At 40.7% G+C, this 15,142-nt stretch overlaps 1 protein-coding gene across 3 annotated transcripts in view; it reads right to left on the reverse strand.

The window, feature by feature from the left end:
* NELL2 (neural EGFL like 2) overlaps positions 1-15,142 on the reverse strand; it is a 462,863-nt gene that overhangs the window by 374,832 nt on the left and 72,889 nt on the right. The window contains exons 1-3 of one of the 3 annotated variants that reach the window (XM_027542641.1): positions 11,229-11,394; positions 10,441-10,526; positions 9,844-9,972 (exon numbers count right to left, since the gene is read on the reverse strand). In XM_027542641.1, coding sequence (XP_027398442.1) covers positions 9,844-9,972; positions 10,441-10,495 — 184 coding nt within the window. In that variant the 5' untranslated portion in view covers positions 10,496-10,526; positions 11,229-11,394. Of the gene's footprint in view, positions 1-9,843; positions 9,973-10,440; positions 10,527-10,916; positions 11,063-11,228; positions 11,395-15,142 lie in introns of those variants that run through there. The other 2 variants (XM_027542642.1, XM_027542640.1) reach the window with 2 other exon arrangements.

Here is a 15,142-nt window from a genome sequence, read left to right on the forward strand (position 1 = left end):
TGGTTAAAAAAAAAAAAAAGCAATGTGTGTTGGGGTGACTATAGAGGAACTATATTCTGAATCTTTTGTTGATTTACTCTATGCCCCACCCCCACTTGTGAAAAGTATACAACAGGGCAAATTATACTTCTTCCTCTACAAATGGACCCATTGTTTCCATCTCTCTCTACCCAAATCAGCATGTCCTCTTCACCCCAATAAAGCCCAAACAGAAAAAACAGAACAGGAGCTGCTGCAGGGCCAGTTTCTCCCCAACTCCAGTTTACCTTCACCTTCATCCCCACATCACACGGCAAGTCACCTTACCTTAGTTCCTCCACAAAACCCAGCTTTCCTACCAGGGAGCCCCTAAAACAATCCAAGGGAGATTGACCTGCTGCTAAGCCGATTCCAAAATAAAAACAATATATGAGTATTGAATGTTTGGTAAATGCCATGCACAGTTTTATTGATATACTTTACACATCAGCTCTAAGAAATAGTACCGTCATTATCTCAGTGGAAGTGGAGATAAGTAGCAAGTTAAAGTTCACACTAGTTAACAAAGGAACCAAGATTTGACCTTGAGATATCTAGCTCTGAAGTCTATGTTCCTGACTACTAGAAACTACTACAGCACATCAATATGAACTTGGAATTGCCTCCATAATTTCTTCCCTTTGCTAGACAAGCTAAGTGTGACCTTCTGAGCACTGAATTGTTGTCTTCCTTCTAAATTTTTCCTTTGAAGGGAGAGACACGTGGTTGGCTGGGCTCCCTATCCCTTCCCAGAATGAAGACTGTCAGGAAGGTTCCCATCAAGAACAACTCAGCAAGTACCCATATCCAGCTCCTGGCAGCAGCCTTAATGAGAAAGGGAAGAGTAGTGCTTTTCTTCCCATCAGCTCTCTTGCTAATTCTTTTAATTACAGTAGTCCACATATGAGTTTCAATAAATGTGACGCAAAAGTTACCATAACAAAAATATCCCCCAATACACCATTTGCTTATAAAATGTTTCCACATACGATTGGCATCTATCTCTTCAATGTCAATTCTAAACTGAAGCCTAGCAAAAGATGAAAAGTTTCATAAAGTCAGTAAAAACAATGTAAGAGAAATGCTTACATGATTCAAAGGCACTACCTTTTGATGATCTGACACAGATAGATAAATTTTTAACATGAAAAATAAAAATTTGACCAAAATAATAAATACCTCAAACTGAAAGATTTCTCATAGAAGGTTAAGAACAGTCCTTAGGTATTTTTGCAAAAATAAGCAAACAAAACCCCAACACTTGACTTTATTCTATTTGTTCTTGTAATTGGCTCATGGTTAAATTATTGTCTACATTTCATCAACTATAGACTAGGACAAATAATTTTCAGAGTTCTATCTTCTTTATGCTACAGTTTCAAATTTTCTTTTTCACTATTTACAATTAAATTTTAGTTCCTACTTTACCTCCTGTACTAATTTATGTAGACATCTTTCTTTCTCTAATATACTTTATGACTTCTTTATGGATGGAGGAGCCTGGTGGGCTGCAGTCCATGGGGTCACAAAGAGTCGAACACGACTGAGCAACTTCACTTTCACTTTTCACTTTCATGCATTGGAGAAGGCAATGGCGGCCCACTCCAGTGTTCTTGCCTGGAGCATCCCAGGGATGGTGGAGCCTGGTGGGCTGACGTCTATGGGGTAGCACAGAGTAGGACACAACTGAAGCGACTTAGCAGCAGCAGCATACACAGTAGCAGTGAAATAAATACTTGTTAAGTTGAATTAATGAATCAATTAAGTTGAAAATCAATAGAAGACATATCACACCTTAACAAGGCTTTAATATCTATTACCTAAGCTATCAGTTACCATATTGACAGATAATTATTTGAATTACAGATAGAAAATAACCCCCCAAAAATAGGTGTCTGCAAAAATGGGGTCTGGAACCAGCAAGAGGTAAAGGAGCCAGTGGGAGATGGAATAAAGCCAAAGAAATGCCCTTCACTTCAGCTATTTTTGAAGATGCACGCCACAACCCTGGTGGCCCAATGGTTAGGACTCCGTGCTTCCACTGCAGGGGCATAGGATCAATCCCTGGTCAGGGAACTAGGATCCCACAAGCCGTGTGTGTGCTTAGTTGCTTAGTCGTGTCCAACTGTTTGCGACCCCATGGACTATAGTTTACCAGGCTCCCCTGCCATGGGAATTCTGGCTCAGCCAAAAAAAAGAAAAGACCATTCTCCTGTCAAAGCCTGTCAAGACTGTTCCAGCTCCTCCCACGTTAGCATCGTACAGAGATCCCTGGCACTTTTGATAGGAAAACTCTAGTTATTCTTGTAGTCCATAGTTCTGAGGACTGCACTCACAGGGTGCCAAACACCATGCTAAGTGCTACCCATTCTACTTCCAAAATATGCATGCTTTCTATTTTCCCTCTCAACCTCTGGATTAACCTGTTGTGGGGAGGAAGGATATATTTTTTAAAAAGAAAAACAACAACAAAAAAAAAACCCATCACTTGATTTTACTGTTTGTTCTGAGAATGAACTCATATTTTTTTTTTCATGTTTCAGTTTTTATTTTTTTTTCCAACTACAATTTTATTTTATTTTTAAACTTTACAAAATTATATTAGTTTTGCCAAATATCAAAATGAATCCACCACAGGTATACATGTGTTCCCCATCCTGAACCCTCCTCCCTCCTCCCTCCCCATACCATCCCTCTGGGTCTTCCCAGTGCACTAGCCCCAAGCATCCAGTATCGTGCATTGAACCTGGACTGGCAACTCGTTTGAACTCATAATTAAATGATAGAGAGAATCCCTTAAAGACTAATAATACAGTATAAAGACTCTGACTTTATACTTAAACTTTTAAGTCCCAAACGACTAAGTTAACTTTAACTGGCTACTTCAAATTTCCAGTCATTGCACAAATATATTCTCAGGCATAGTTGAAGGCAGGCTCAAAAGAAAGTTTAATTCACTTACAAAATAAATGTTTAACATATACATCACTTTCCTATTGCTGCTGTAACAAATCCCCACAAATCTAATGGCTAAATCAATGCAAATTTATTATCTCACAGTTTTAGAGGTTCAGAAGTCCAAAATGAATCTCACTAGGCTAAAACCGAGGTGTCTGTGAGGCTATGTTCCTCCTGGAGGTTCCAGGGGATAATCCATTTCCTATCTTTTTGTAGCTTCCAGAAACTGCCCACATTCCTCGGCTTATGACCACATTCCAACTTCAAAGTCAGCAAGGGTCAATCAAGTCTTTCTCACATTGCATCACACTGACTCTTCTGCCTCCCTCCTCCATGGCCATGGCCATGGCCCAGCGTACTGTCCTGGGGGGAACCACCTCCAGGACCCAGTGGGAAACCCCCTGAGTGATTACATGAGGCTCACCCAGATAATCCAGGAAAATGCCCATATCTTAAAGTCCACTGATTATGAACCTTAATTCCTTTGGCAACCTTAATCCCTCCATGTAACATAACATATTCACATGTTCTAAGGATCTAGTACATAGACAGTTGGAGGATCATTATCCAGCCTACCACAATCTATCCTGTAAATGGACAACCTGTCCATCCCTAATGAAACCACATTTACTCTATCCCCAAAGCCCCAAAAGACTCAATCAAGCCTTTAGAATATCAACTCTAAGTTTAAAATCTGGTCTAAATTTTACCAATTCGAAAGCTCCAAATCTCACCATCTAAATCAGGTAAAAATTGAGGCTTTGGATATTATCCATCCTCAGACACAATTCCTATCATCTGTGAAATTCAAGAAACAAGTTATCTCCTCCCAAAATCAATGGTGAGATAGACATGGGATAACAGTTATTGACATTCCCATTCAAAAAGGGAGAAAATGCAAGTTAAAAAATTTAGACACCCAACCCGTGCAATTTTGAAATCCAGCCAAGTAAACTGCATCTGGTTTCAAGGTCCGAGAATAAACCTCTGGGCTGTAAGTTTTGCCTTTGGGGTCTCAGTTCTGCCCATGAAAGGTAGCACATGTTTACAGCTGAACAGTTTAATCAGTATCTTAGTTGTAGAATTTAGGGGGTCCAACAACCTTCTGTCATTAAATCCTCTCACTTCCCCGTTCAGGCCAGAAGTGTTATTGCTGGTATGATCTTCTTAAGAACCTTGTGCATTTCCCATATATGTCATTGAGATTTATTCCAACAGACAAGAGGTTCCTGCCCAAATACCTCTTGGATAGATTTATCTCTATTACGGGCTTCCACTGAGATATGTGAGGGAATTCATGTCACATGTTCAATTTCTTTAAAGAGCCCTCTTTGGAACTGAATACTTTGGCTTTACTTCTGAGGCACTACCAAGATGTTTTTAGGTCACACTACCAGCTTTCTTTCCAAAAAAAAGGCTTTCCTACCAGCAAATCTCCTAATTTCAGCATATTTTGCAATCTGGATAGGCTAAGAATTTCTCAAATGTAAAGTTCTTTTTGCTTAACAATTCTTCCCTCAATCTATCTTTCTCCTTTCACATTTTACTATAAGCAGTAAGAGAAAGCCAGGCTGCACCTCTGCATATATATTATCTCAGCTAAATATCTAAATTCATGTTTACAAGTTTGACTTTCCACATAACGGCAGGGCAGAATTCAGCTCAGTTTCCTCCCACTATCTAACAAGGATATCCTTTCCACTAGTCTCCAGTAACATGTTCCTGATTTCTGAGCCCTCACTAGCATTGCCTTTATTGCCCATCTCTCTACAAATAGTCTGTTCATGACAGTTCAGGTATTCTCTGAGATGATTTGGGTTTTCTCTACCATGTCCTTCCATCTTTTTCTAAGTCCTCACTAGTAGAACAGCCAACATCCCTATTTATACTAACAGTCTATTCAAAGGAATCTAGCCTTTTTTTCCTATCATGCTTCTCAAAATTCTTCCAGCGTGTGCCTACTGCACAATTTCAAAGCTATTTCCATGGTTTTACTTCTTATAGCATCTCCCACTTCCATTTATCAAAACCTGTATTAGTTTCCTATTGCTGCTGTAGCAAATCACCACAAACTTAGTGGCTTAAATCAACATCAATTCATTATCTCACATTTCTGGAGTAGTACAAATGGAATCTTACTGGACTAACATCAAGGTGTCAGCTGTGCTGTATTCCTTCTGGACACACTGAATGAAAATCTGTTTTCTTACATTTTCCAAATTCTGGAGACTGCCCACATTCCTTTGCTCGTGGCCCATTTTTATCTTCAAAGCCAGCAATGTCCAGGTCTAGTCATTCTTTGCCTCATTCTGACACTGGCTATTCTAGCTTCTGCTTTCACATTTAAAGGACCTTTGTGATTGCACAAGGCCTACCTAGATCATCCAAGAAAACTTCCTTATCTTAAGGGCAGCTGGTTTGCAACCTTAATTCCCCCTTGACAAGTAACACAACATATAATTGGGTTCCTAGGATATGAACATCTCTGAGGGACTATTATTAACCCTGCCACAATATGTATTGCATAATGATAAACTTTCAATTCTCTTGTATAAATATGATATACCGTGTAACCCGATCCATGCTATCTTCATTTGCTTCATTTCATATCACAATGCTTAGGTTTCCACCACTCTGGGTTTCTTCCATTTTCTCAAATACACTATGCTCATTCAAGGAAAAGATCTTTGCTCATGCTATTTCCTTTGCCCATGTTAGTCTTTCTGAATCCCCACAGCTCCTCTTCCCCAGACTACTCTTAGGTATCCTTTGGCTATCAGCTTAAGCAATTCTTCTTCAAAGAGCTTCCCTGATCCTACAACTCCCTAAACAAGATGTAGTTTTTCTTCATATCATTTATCTTAATAGTGATTAAATTATTATCTGCGTAATTGTTTGTTTAATAACTACTTTGAAGGCATCATGAAAGTTCTAACTTCATTTGTTATATGCCTAATACCTAGCAGAACAGTAATTGCACAAAAAATTCTTCATAACAACATTAATTTTATAATTGAGGGTACTGAAGCTTATAGAAATTAACTTTATGACAGAAACACAAATAATGAAATTCCACTTGTTCCATCTGGTTTCTAAGCCCAGTCACTTAGCCCTTAGTCACATGTGACTGGTCCCTCAGTCACTGTGCTATTCTATTCTAATGGGGCACCAATGATCACTGTTTCTAAGTCCACAGATACTCTCTGACCTTTGCTGAAGGTCAAATATTCACTGAAGACAAATATTCACTGCCACTCATATTCCTTATGCAGTTGCTACCACCTCATCAAGCCAATGACCCACCACCAGATGTCCAATTTCATTCTTATTTTCAAATACTGTCATCAGGATACACTTGGGAATACTTTTTCCCTTTAAAATATTAAAGTTCTTTAAAAATAATTACTAAAAAATGTATTTCCAAATTACCAAATCAGGGAGGAAATATGCTTTTATTTTATCTACTTCTTTTGTGGAGACTAATGGTATTATAAAAATCTGTGGACACCCCAGAAGAAATTTTATTAAACCAAAGAGGAAATGATCTAGTTTGGGAACACAGCCAGGGCAAATGTTAAAACCAAAGATCTAAAATCATATGCCCTCGACCGTAAACAAGGTTGGTAGAATTTTATTTATCATTGTACTAGCCCTCAACATTTCAGAATTCTTCAGCATCCAGTCCTCCATTTGTTAAAAACATAAGTATATTTTGGTGGCTTAGTCAGATTACAGCTAGAAATACATGGAAGATCTTGATACAGATTCCAAATTGTTGCCTGTTCACCTGTTTCTTTTGAAAATTATTATCACTGGCACAGATCAAAAGCCACATGTATCAATGGATGATATAATTTAGTATCTTATTACTTCAATTTCCAAAACAATTTTAAACCAAATTTCAACAACAAAACAACTTTTGTATAAAGATCAGATATAACTTTGAAACACATTTCTCTTTGTTTTGTTATATATATAATAAGTATGATTATTAAATAATAGTAGATTCATATTGCATGACAATTTACAAAGAAGTATTTAAATTTGAAAAGTACCAAATTACAAGCATCCTAAAAACCAATAAAGCGAAGAATGAAGTAACCAAAATATTAAATGAGCAAAAGTCATTGGGAAATTATATGCTGAGATTTCTTCAAAGATAAGAGACAAAAGACAATATGACTGCAGAAGAAAATTGATGGTTCGAAAATCTCTCCCACCTGTTTAGAACATATCTGACAGCACAAACTAACTTATCTGCTAGGTTTACGTGAAATCTGAGAGCATCTCACAGGTTTTGTAATGTGTTACTATTCCTGCTATGACATTTTACAAACTATACAAAAATATCTGCAGCACCCTCAATTCACTATAAAACAAATCCATAAAGTCTTTAGAGGTTAAAAGTTTTTGTCTTTCTAAAACTCATGAAATCCCAGTGAAGCAACAGGAGTCAGAACTGACTTCTTAACAAGTTTCCACATTCTAATTGCAGAGAACAGAACTTTCCAAGGTAATACAGAACTATCAAGCAGGCTCAAACACCCACCTGCTGTCAATTTTAAATTCTCAATCTGAGAATAAGAGAAATCATTACAGCATAATAAACACATTAGTAACATAAGCCTACTGAGAACACGGGCATGTGTGCAAGCTCACTCACTCAGTCCTGTCAGACTCTTTGCAACCTCATGGCCTGTAGTCCGCCAGACTCCTCTGTCTGTGGAATTTTCCAGGCAAATATACTGGAATGGGTTGCCATTTCCCACTCCAGGAGATCTTCCTGACCCAGGGATCAAACCAGTAGCAGGCAGATCCTTTACCACTGTGCCACCTGGGAAGTCCCCACCCAGTAGCAAAAACTTGCTAATTGATTGGCTATATGAAATAAGGTTGACAGTTAGACAAGAAATAAAACTTCACATCTCCAAATCTCTTAAAACCTTGCTTCTTGGGCATTTAATCTTTCTAAATATTGGTCTTGGTACCAACACAGAAACAAAAGCAGTTCATCAGTGTGCGCCGATACATAGTAACTATGGACAACTCATTTGCAACACAATGCGGATCTTGAACAACTGACAATTTAAATAAAAATGAATACTAAACATTTCTTTTTAAAATTAACCAGAAAAGATATTGGTGCCTTCTGACTATTTCCGAGAAATTGTCTAGCATTAGAACATAAAATGCACAGTCCTGAAGGTTTCTATTTGTGACAGCTCAGACACTCTTCAGAGAAAGCCAAGAAGAACACCAATATAATTTAAAGGACCTTTCAAAATTTTAAGGACACTTCAATGCCATTTATTTATCAGGAGCTTTGGCTTCCATAAAGCTTTCCAGTTACTCAATCTGGCAGTCCTGAAATAATTTTGTTTACAGTTCACAGGGATTGAAAAATCAGAGACTGAAAAAAAAAGGAGAAGAAAAAGAAAAAACAGGAGTTTAACCCTAATAAGACCTTTATTCCACTCTGTGAATTTTGCTGACAGTCTAATCTTATTTCCTTTATTAGATTTGGTCATTGTTTTTAAAGGATTCAATATCAAAGTCACACACACTCCCCACCAAAAAAAAAAAAAAAAAAAAGACTTAAGTAAATAAAATATTATCACAAATATCTGTCATAATAAAAACATTTAGTGGGTGCATCATAATTAAAAGAGAAAATTACATTTAACATATTGTAAGAGTAAACTTGTTTAAAATAAATGCAACACAGGTCAGTTTCCTCCTTTTCCAACTGTAAGCTTTGGTATTACTGTCCATGGTGACACATACTGGCTATATTGAGCAACAACACCTCTACAGCAACACTCAAGTTTTATTTTATGCCTATTTCTTGGTGGTAATTTTGCTGAAGAAGTTTTATTTTGCATATCCAACTCTTCATTAATTATGAGTTGCCGTGTTTCTGAAAGCACAGCACCAAAATCACAAAAGAAAAATCTGGGTGGGGTGGGGAAAAGATGCTTTAGTCAGTCCACCAAATATGTTAAACCAAATTCCATTTCTCTTATGCCTTTATCTGTACTTCACCATATGGGAAACTACTCTTCCTGTATGTGTTTAGCTACCTTTTAGAATATTCATGTTACAGCATCTCCCCACAAACCAAGAAACCTTCAAAAGTGTTGGTGAATCAACGCTGAAGGTTTGATTCATTGGAGTTTGCTTCTGACTACCTAAAACAGGTAAATTTAAATGCAGACACGTGTATAGCCAGTCCATTGACTTCAACAAAAACGTTTTAAATTCCTAAGTACACAATTAATGGTGAGACAAAGAATACTTTAAGAGAATATTATTTCTTTTCTCTTGTTATCGATGGAGAAGAATCATTATCTTTCAATGAGGAATCTTAAATATATTGTTTGTGACATACAGTGCTTACAACTATTGAAAGATTTAATTTTCCCACAAAGCTACCCACATAAAGAAATTCGTCCACAACTGAGCACCATTGTACCTGAAACTTTCAGAGAGCAATGTCTTAACTAAGATTAAGCTACCCTATTTCCTACCTAAATCAATTTCACCCAGCTGTGGTGTTTGCTATAATTCATTGTTCCCCAGACTCCAGAATCAACCATCTGCCATCGGAGTTTCTGCACAGTAATTAAGGAACTATCTATTAGACTGGCAAGAGTACAAAGTAAGGAAGAGGAGGGGGTGGGAGAAGAAAGAAACAAGCCACTTAAAAAGAGGTGGAAGATGTGTGTATTTCACACTGACCCCTCCACGTCTCAGCTCAGATACTGTCATCCATGAGGCAGAACAGAAGTTAGGAGGAGCGGCCAGGCCAGCTCCTCCCGGGGTTATCCGAACTGAAACAGCGCTGGGGACTGAGCACGCTCCTCATACCTTGAAAGAGAAAGGCTTTCGTCCCATTGTGCAGCCCGGGGACCTGGCGCACTCCGGTCGTGGACTCCCCAAGTTCTAACTCCGTTAAGACGTCAATCTGCAGGGAGGGGTCCACACCAAGACCCCAAACTGGTGGGAGTGGGGAAGGGAGGAGAAAAGAAAGAAAAAGCTCCATCAGAATACAAGCCTCTTCTTTCAGGGCAGCAAAGAACCGCGTCTTCGAGACAATATTGGAAACTGAAGACGAGAGGCGACTGCCTCCGCGGCCGCTGAGAGCCTTACCAGAGATCAGCAGCCCAGCTTTAAATAGCGGAGCACCCAGTCCCATTTCCGTGACCTACTTTAAACCCTGCTCGGTGCAAAGTTCCCCTCGGCCCTCAGACCCTAGACTTGGGGTGTGACCCGCCCTGCGGTCTCCAAGATAAGCACAGGGATTTAAAAAAAAAAAAAAAATCCAAATCCAAACCCACCCCCGACTCCAAGCTTCCCACTCCAGACCTACTTCAGGTGGAGGGAAAGCGAGGTGTCCCCAGGCAACTGGGGCTGCCCCGAGGTGGGAGCCAACCCTTCTCCCGCCCCAGCTCTGCGGCCACTCACCTGCTCCGAGACCGAAGAGCAAACAGAAGGTTCTCAGTAAGACCCGAGACTCCATGGTGCCGATCTGCTCAGTCCATCGTCTCCCTCTTTAAAAATAAAAATCGAAGAGGTTCTTGGAATCAAGCGGGAAAAAAATATCGCTTGTCTTTCCTGCCGCTGACTTGGATTTACTGATTAGTAAGATTAGTACGATTTGGTTGCTAAGAAAAAAAAGGGAGGACCCCCCAAGCACGTGAAGAACTTAGACCCTCCAATGCGCACATCATTCCCACACGCAGAGCCCAGGCGGCGGGCGCGGGTTGGGACGGGGCCCGGAGGGAGGGGTCGGCCTCGCCGGGGGCTGCTCCGCCGGGAAATTAGCTCTTGAGCCCAATCAGAGCAGCGGAAGGAGCACACTCCGGGAGGAAAGGAGGCAGCCCCAAGAAAGCCCAGACTGGGGCGGCCCCGCACCCGCCCGTCTTCCCCGCCGCCCGAACCTGTTGTAAAGGCAGAGACAATGGAGAGAGCGCCGGGAGACGCGCTGAGAGACTGCTCCTCGGCGAGGGAGGGGCGTGTCGGGGAGGCGGGGAGAGGAGGAGAAGGGAGGCAGTCCGAGGGCGAGGCCCGGCGCCCCGCGTCCCTCTCCTACGCGGGCTTTTCGGTCCCCAAGCCCCGTCTAGCGGACCCCGGAGCGGCGACAACCTCCGCCGCGTCCTCCCTCTCTCGCCGATCCCGGCTACGCTAAGCTCCTTCGGGATCGAAAGATCTTATTTCAAGGTGCTAAGTTGATGGGCGGTCGTTGCTCTCACCCCTCAATTTTGGGCGCGTGTCTAGAAAGACAGACGGAGAAAGAGAAAGGACCACCCAACAGCAGAAGGCGAGGCTAGATGGAGACGCGCTCGCCCGCCCTTTAGGCAAAGGAGGGAAGCGCAGCCCCGCGGACTAGAGAGGGGAATCCCTCTCGGAGGCTTGCGGAGGAAGATACTAAAGCAGCTAGACTCCCGCGGTGGGGCTAGAAGTAGGGAGAAACGGGCGGAGACTGATGGCGAGCCTGGGAAGCCCTGGGAGCTCCGGGGAGAGATTCCCTGCCCGGGGCGGGGCGCTGGAGAGCTTCCCCCGCGCGGAGAGAGCAGGGGAGAACTTAGCCGGGAACTGCTGGACAGCTCCGGGACCTCGCGCGCCCCCTGCCAAACACAGCGCCCAGGTCCGGGCTCCGGTTCTCCAGGACAAGAACACAGCATGAGGCAAGGGCAGCAGTCAGGGTGCCTGCCTATGCCAAAAAAAAGACAAAAATGGTAGATCGATAGATAGAGGTTCCTTTAAATTTTGAGGTAAATTTTGAATAATGACACTTAAGTCCCATATTGAGGAAGTTTGAAAAGCGATTAAAATGTTAATCTATACAAAGGACACGACTGAGCGACTTCACTTTCACTTTTCACTTTCAGGCATTGGAGAAGGAAATGGCAACCCACTCCAGTGTTCTTGCCTGGAGAATCCCTGAGACAGAGGAGCCTGGTAGGAGGCTGTCTATGGGGTCGCACAGAGTCGGACACGACTGAAGCGACTTAGCAGCAGCAGCAGCAGCATACAAACAAAGGTCAATTGAGTTTCTTAATTTTCCATCCAAACAAGTACATTCTGAATTCTCGAAAGGAGCCTACACAGTTACCAAAATACCTACTGGGTAGAGTCTGAGGTTCCAGCAGGGCAATATATACTCAATTATACTATAATAGGAGGAGGGCACAGCAACCCACTGCAGTATTCTTGTCTGGAGAATTCTATGGACAGAAGAGCCTGGCGGGCTATAGTCTGTGGGGTCACACAGAGTTGGACATGACTGAAGCAACTTAGTAGCATACTATAAAAGGATGAGTGGAACATATTTAGCTCTGTCCTTGGAATTTTTAAAGGAAAAATATCAGAATCTGGAAGTTTTTCCAAATTAAATTTAAATGATCTTTCCTTATCAGTTTTTCTATATGATTCTATTTCTAATTTTGTAAACTTTTGAGAAGTAGATCCGTACTTAAATGTGATGAAGTATTGTTTTATGTAACTTCACAAACTTTCAAAACTACACAAATGAAATTAATGTAATTGAATTGAATTAATTCAAAGGAAATTATTCATCAGGAAATTAAAGATCTTTCTATAGCAGTACAACCAAAGTAATGAATTGTAACACTATTTACAAAGTGACATTGAAAACTGAAAGATAAAATCAGAGGAAAAAATAAATATACATATACACACATATTTAGAGGAATCAGAGATCAAATTGCCAATATCCGCTGGGTCATCAAAAAAGCAAGAGAGTTCCATAAAAATATCTATTACTGCTTTATGACTATGCAAAAGCCTTTGACTGTGTGGATCACAATAAACTGTGGAAAATTCTGAAAGAGATGGGAATACCAGACCACCTGACCTGCCTCTTGAGAAACCTGTATGCAGCTCAGGAAGCAACAGTTAGAACTGGACATGGAACAACAGACTGGTTCCAAATAGGAAAAGAGGTATGTCAAGGCTATATATTGTCACCCTGCTTATTTAACTTATATGCAGAGTACCTCATGAGAAATGCTAGGCTGGAAGAAGCACAAGCTGGAATCAAGATTGTCGGGAAAAAAATCAATAACCTCAAATATGAAGATGATACCACTGTTATGGCAGAAAATGAAGAACTAAAGAGTCTCTTGATGAAAGTGAAAGAAGAGAGTGAAAATTTTGGCTTAAAGCTCAACATTCAGAAAACTAAGATCATGGCATCTGGTCCCATCACTTCATGGGAAATAGATGGGAAAACAGTTGCTGACTTTATTTTTCTGGGCTCCAAAATCACTGCAGATGGTGATTGCAGCCATGAAATTAAAAGACGCTTACTCCTTGGAAGGAAAGTTATGACCAACCTAGACAGCATATTAAAAAGCAGAGACATTACTTTGTCCACAAAAGTCCGTCTAGTCAAGGCTATGGTTTTTCCAGTAGTCATGTATGGATGTGAGAGTTGGACTATAAAGAAAGCTGAGTGCAGAAGAACTGATGCTTTTGAACTGTGGTGTTGGAGAAGACTCTTGGGAGTCCCTTGGACTGCAAGGAGATCCAACCAGTCCATCCTAAAGCAGATCAGTCCTGGGTGTTCATTGGAAGGACTGATGTTGAAGCTGAAACTCCAATACTTTGGCCACCTGATGTGAAGAGCTGACTCATTGGAAAAGGCCCTGATGCTGGGAAAGATTGAGGGCAGGAGGAGAAGAAGACGACAGAGGATGAGATGGTTGGATGGCATCACTGAATCAATGGATATGGGTTTGGGTAGACTTCACCAGTTGGTGATGGACAGGGAGGCCCGGTGTGCTGCAGTTTATGGGGTCGCAAAGCGTCAGACATGACTGAGTGACTGAACTGAACTGAACACACATACAAAGAAACACAATATTGCCAATATCTTGATGTAGCCCAGTGAAATCTATTTTAGACTTCTAAACTACAGAAATGTAAGATAATAAATTTCTGTTGCTTTAATCACTAAATTTGTGGTGATTTGTTTCAGTATTCAGAGAAAACTAATATAAATACTAACCACATAAAGTTCAGTCAAAATGGTAGCTTCTACAAACCCTGTATTCATAAATACATCTCAAAGCTAAATAAAATTTCTAAGAATATTTTATTCACAGATGAACTTTAAATTAAAAAAGAAAGAAAAAATTCCCAGATGCCAGGGAAAAATAAAGATAACTGAAAATTGGCAGAAAAAAAAACTGATTCAGGTGATGATTATCAGAGGGTAGGACACAGAGGTTTCAGATGCAGTACGTACCTCAAGACAATGGAGTAGAACTTTATCATCCACACGAGAACTAGAAACAATGAATTATGGCCAAAGCCATAAGGATGTTACTGAGCCTTTCAATAAGAATATGGAGATTTGAAGTATTATATTGTATATATATATACACACACATATTTTGCATGTTGACCCAAGAACAAGAATGTTTGCCAGCTGCATATGACTGTAGGTGGAAAACAAAGTCATCTATCAGTTCAGTTCAGTCGCTCAGTTATGTCCGACTCTTTGTGACCACATGGTCTGCAGGATGCCAGACTTCCTGTCCATCACCAACTCCCAGAGCTTACTCAAACTCATGTCCATTGAGTCAGTGGTACTATCCAACCGTCTCATCCTCTGTCATCCCCTTCTCCTCCCACCTTCAATCTCTCCCAATATCAGGGACTTTTCCAGTGAGTCAGTTCTTCATATCAGGTGGCCAAAGTATTGGAGTTTCAGCTTCAGCATCAGTCCTTCCAATGAATATTCAGGACTGATTTCCTTTAGGATGGACTGGTTGGAGCTCCTTGCAGTTCATGGAACTCTCAAGAGTTTTCTTCGACACCACAATTCAAAAGCATCAATTCTTTGGCGCTCAGCTTTCTTTATAGTCCAACTCTCACATCCATACATGACTATGAGAAAAACCATAGTTTTGACTAGACGAACCTTTGTCAATAATGTCTCTGCTTTTTAATATGCTGTCTAGGTTTGTCATAGCTTTTCTTCCAAGGAGTAAGCATCTTTTAATTTCACGGCTGCAGTCTACAGGCAGTGATTTTGGAGCCCAAGAAAATAAAGTCTGTCACTGTTTCTCTTGTTTCCCCATCTATTTGCCATTAAGTGATAAGACTGGATGCCATGATCTTCATTTTTTGAACGTTG

This window comes from Bos indicus x Bos taurus, chromosome 5, assembly GCF_003369695.1.
Source record: "Bos indicus x Bos taurus breed Angus x Brahman F1 hybrid chromosome 5, Bos_hybrid_MaternalHap_v2.0, whole genome shotgun sequence".
In the NCBI taxonomy this organism is placed as follows: domain Eukaryota; kingdom Metazoa; phylum Chordata; class Mammalia; order Artiodactyla; family Bovidae; genus Bos; species Bos indicus x Bos taurus.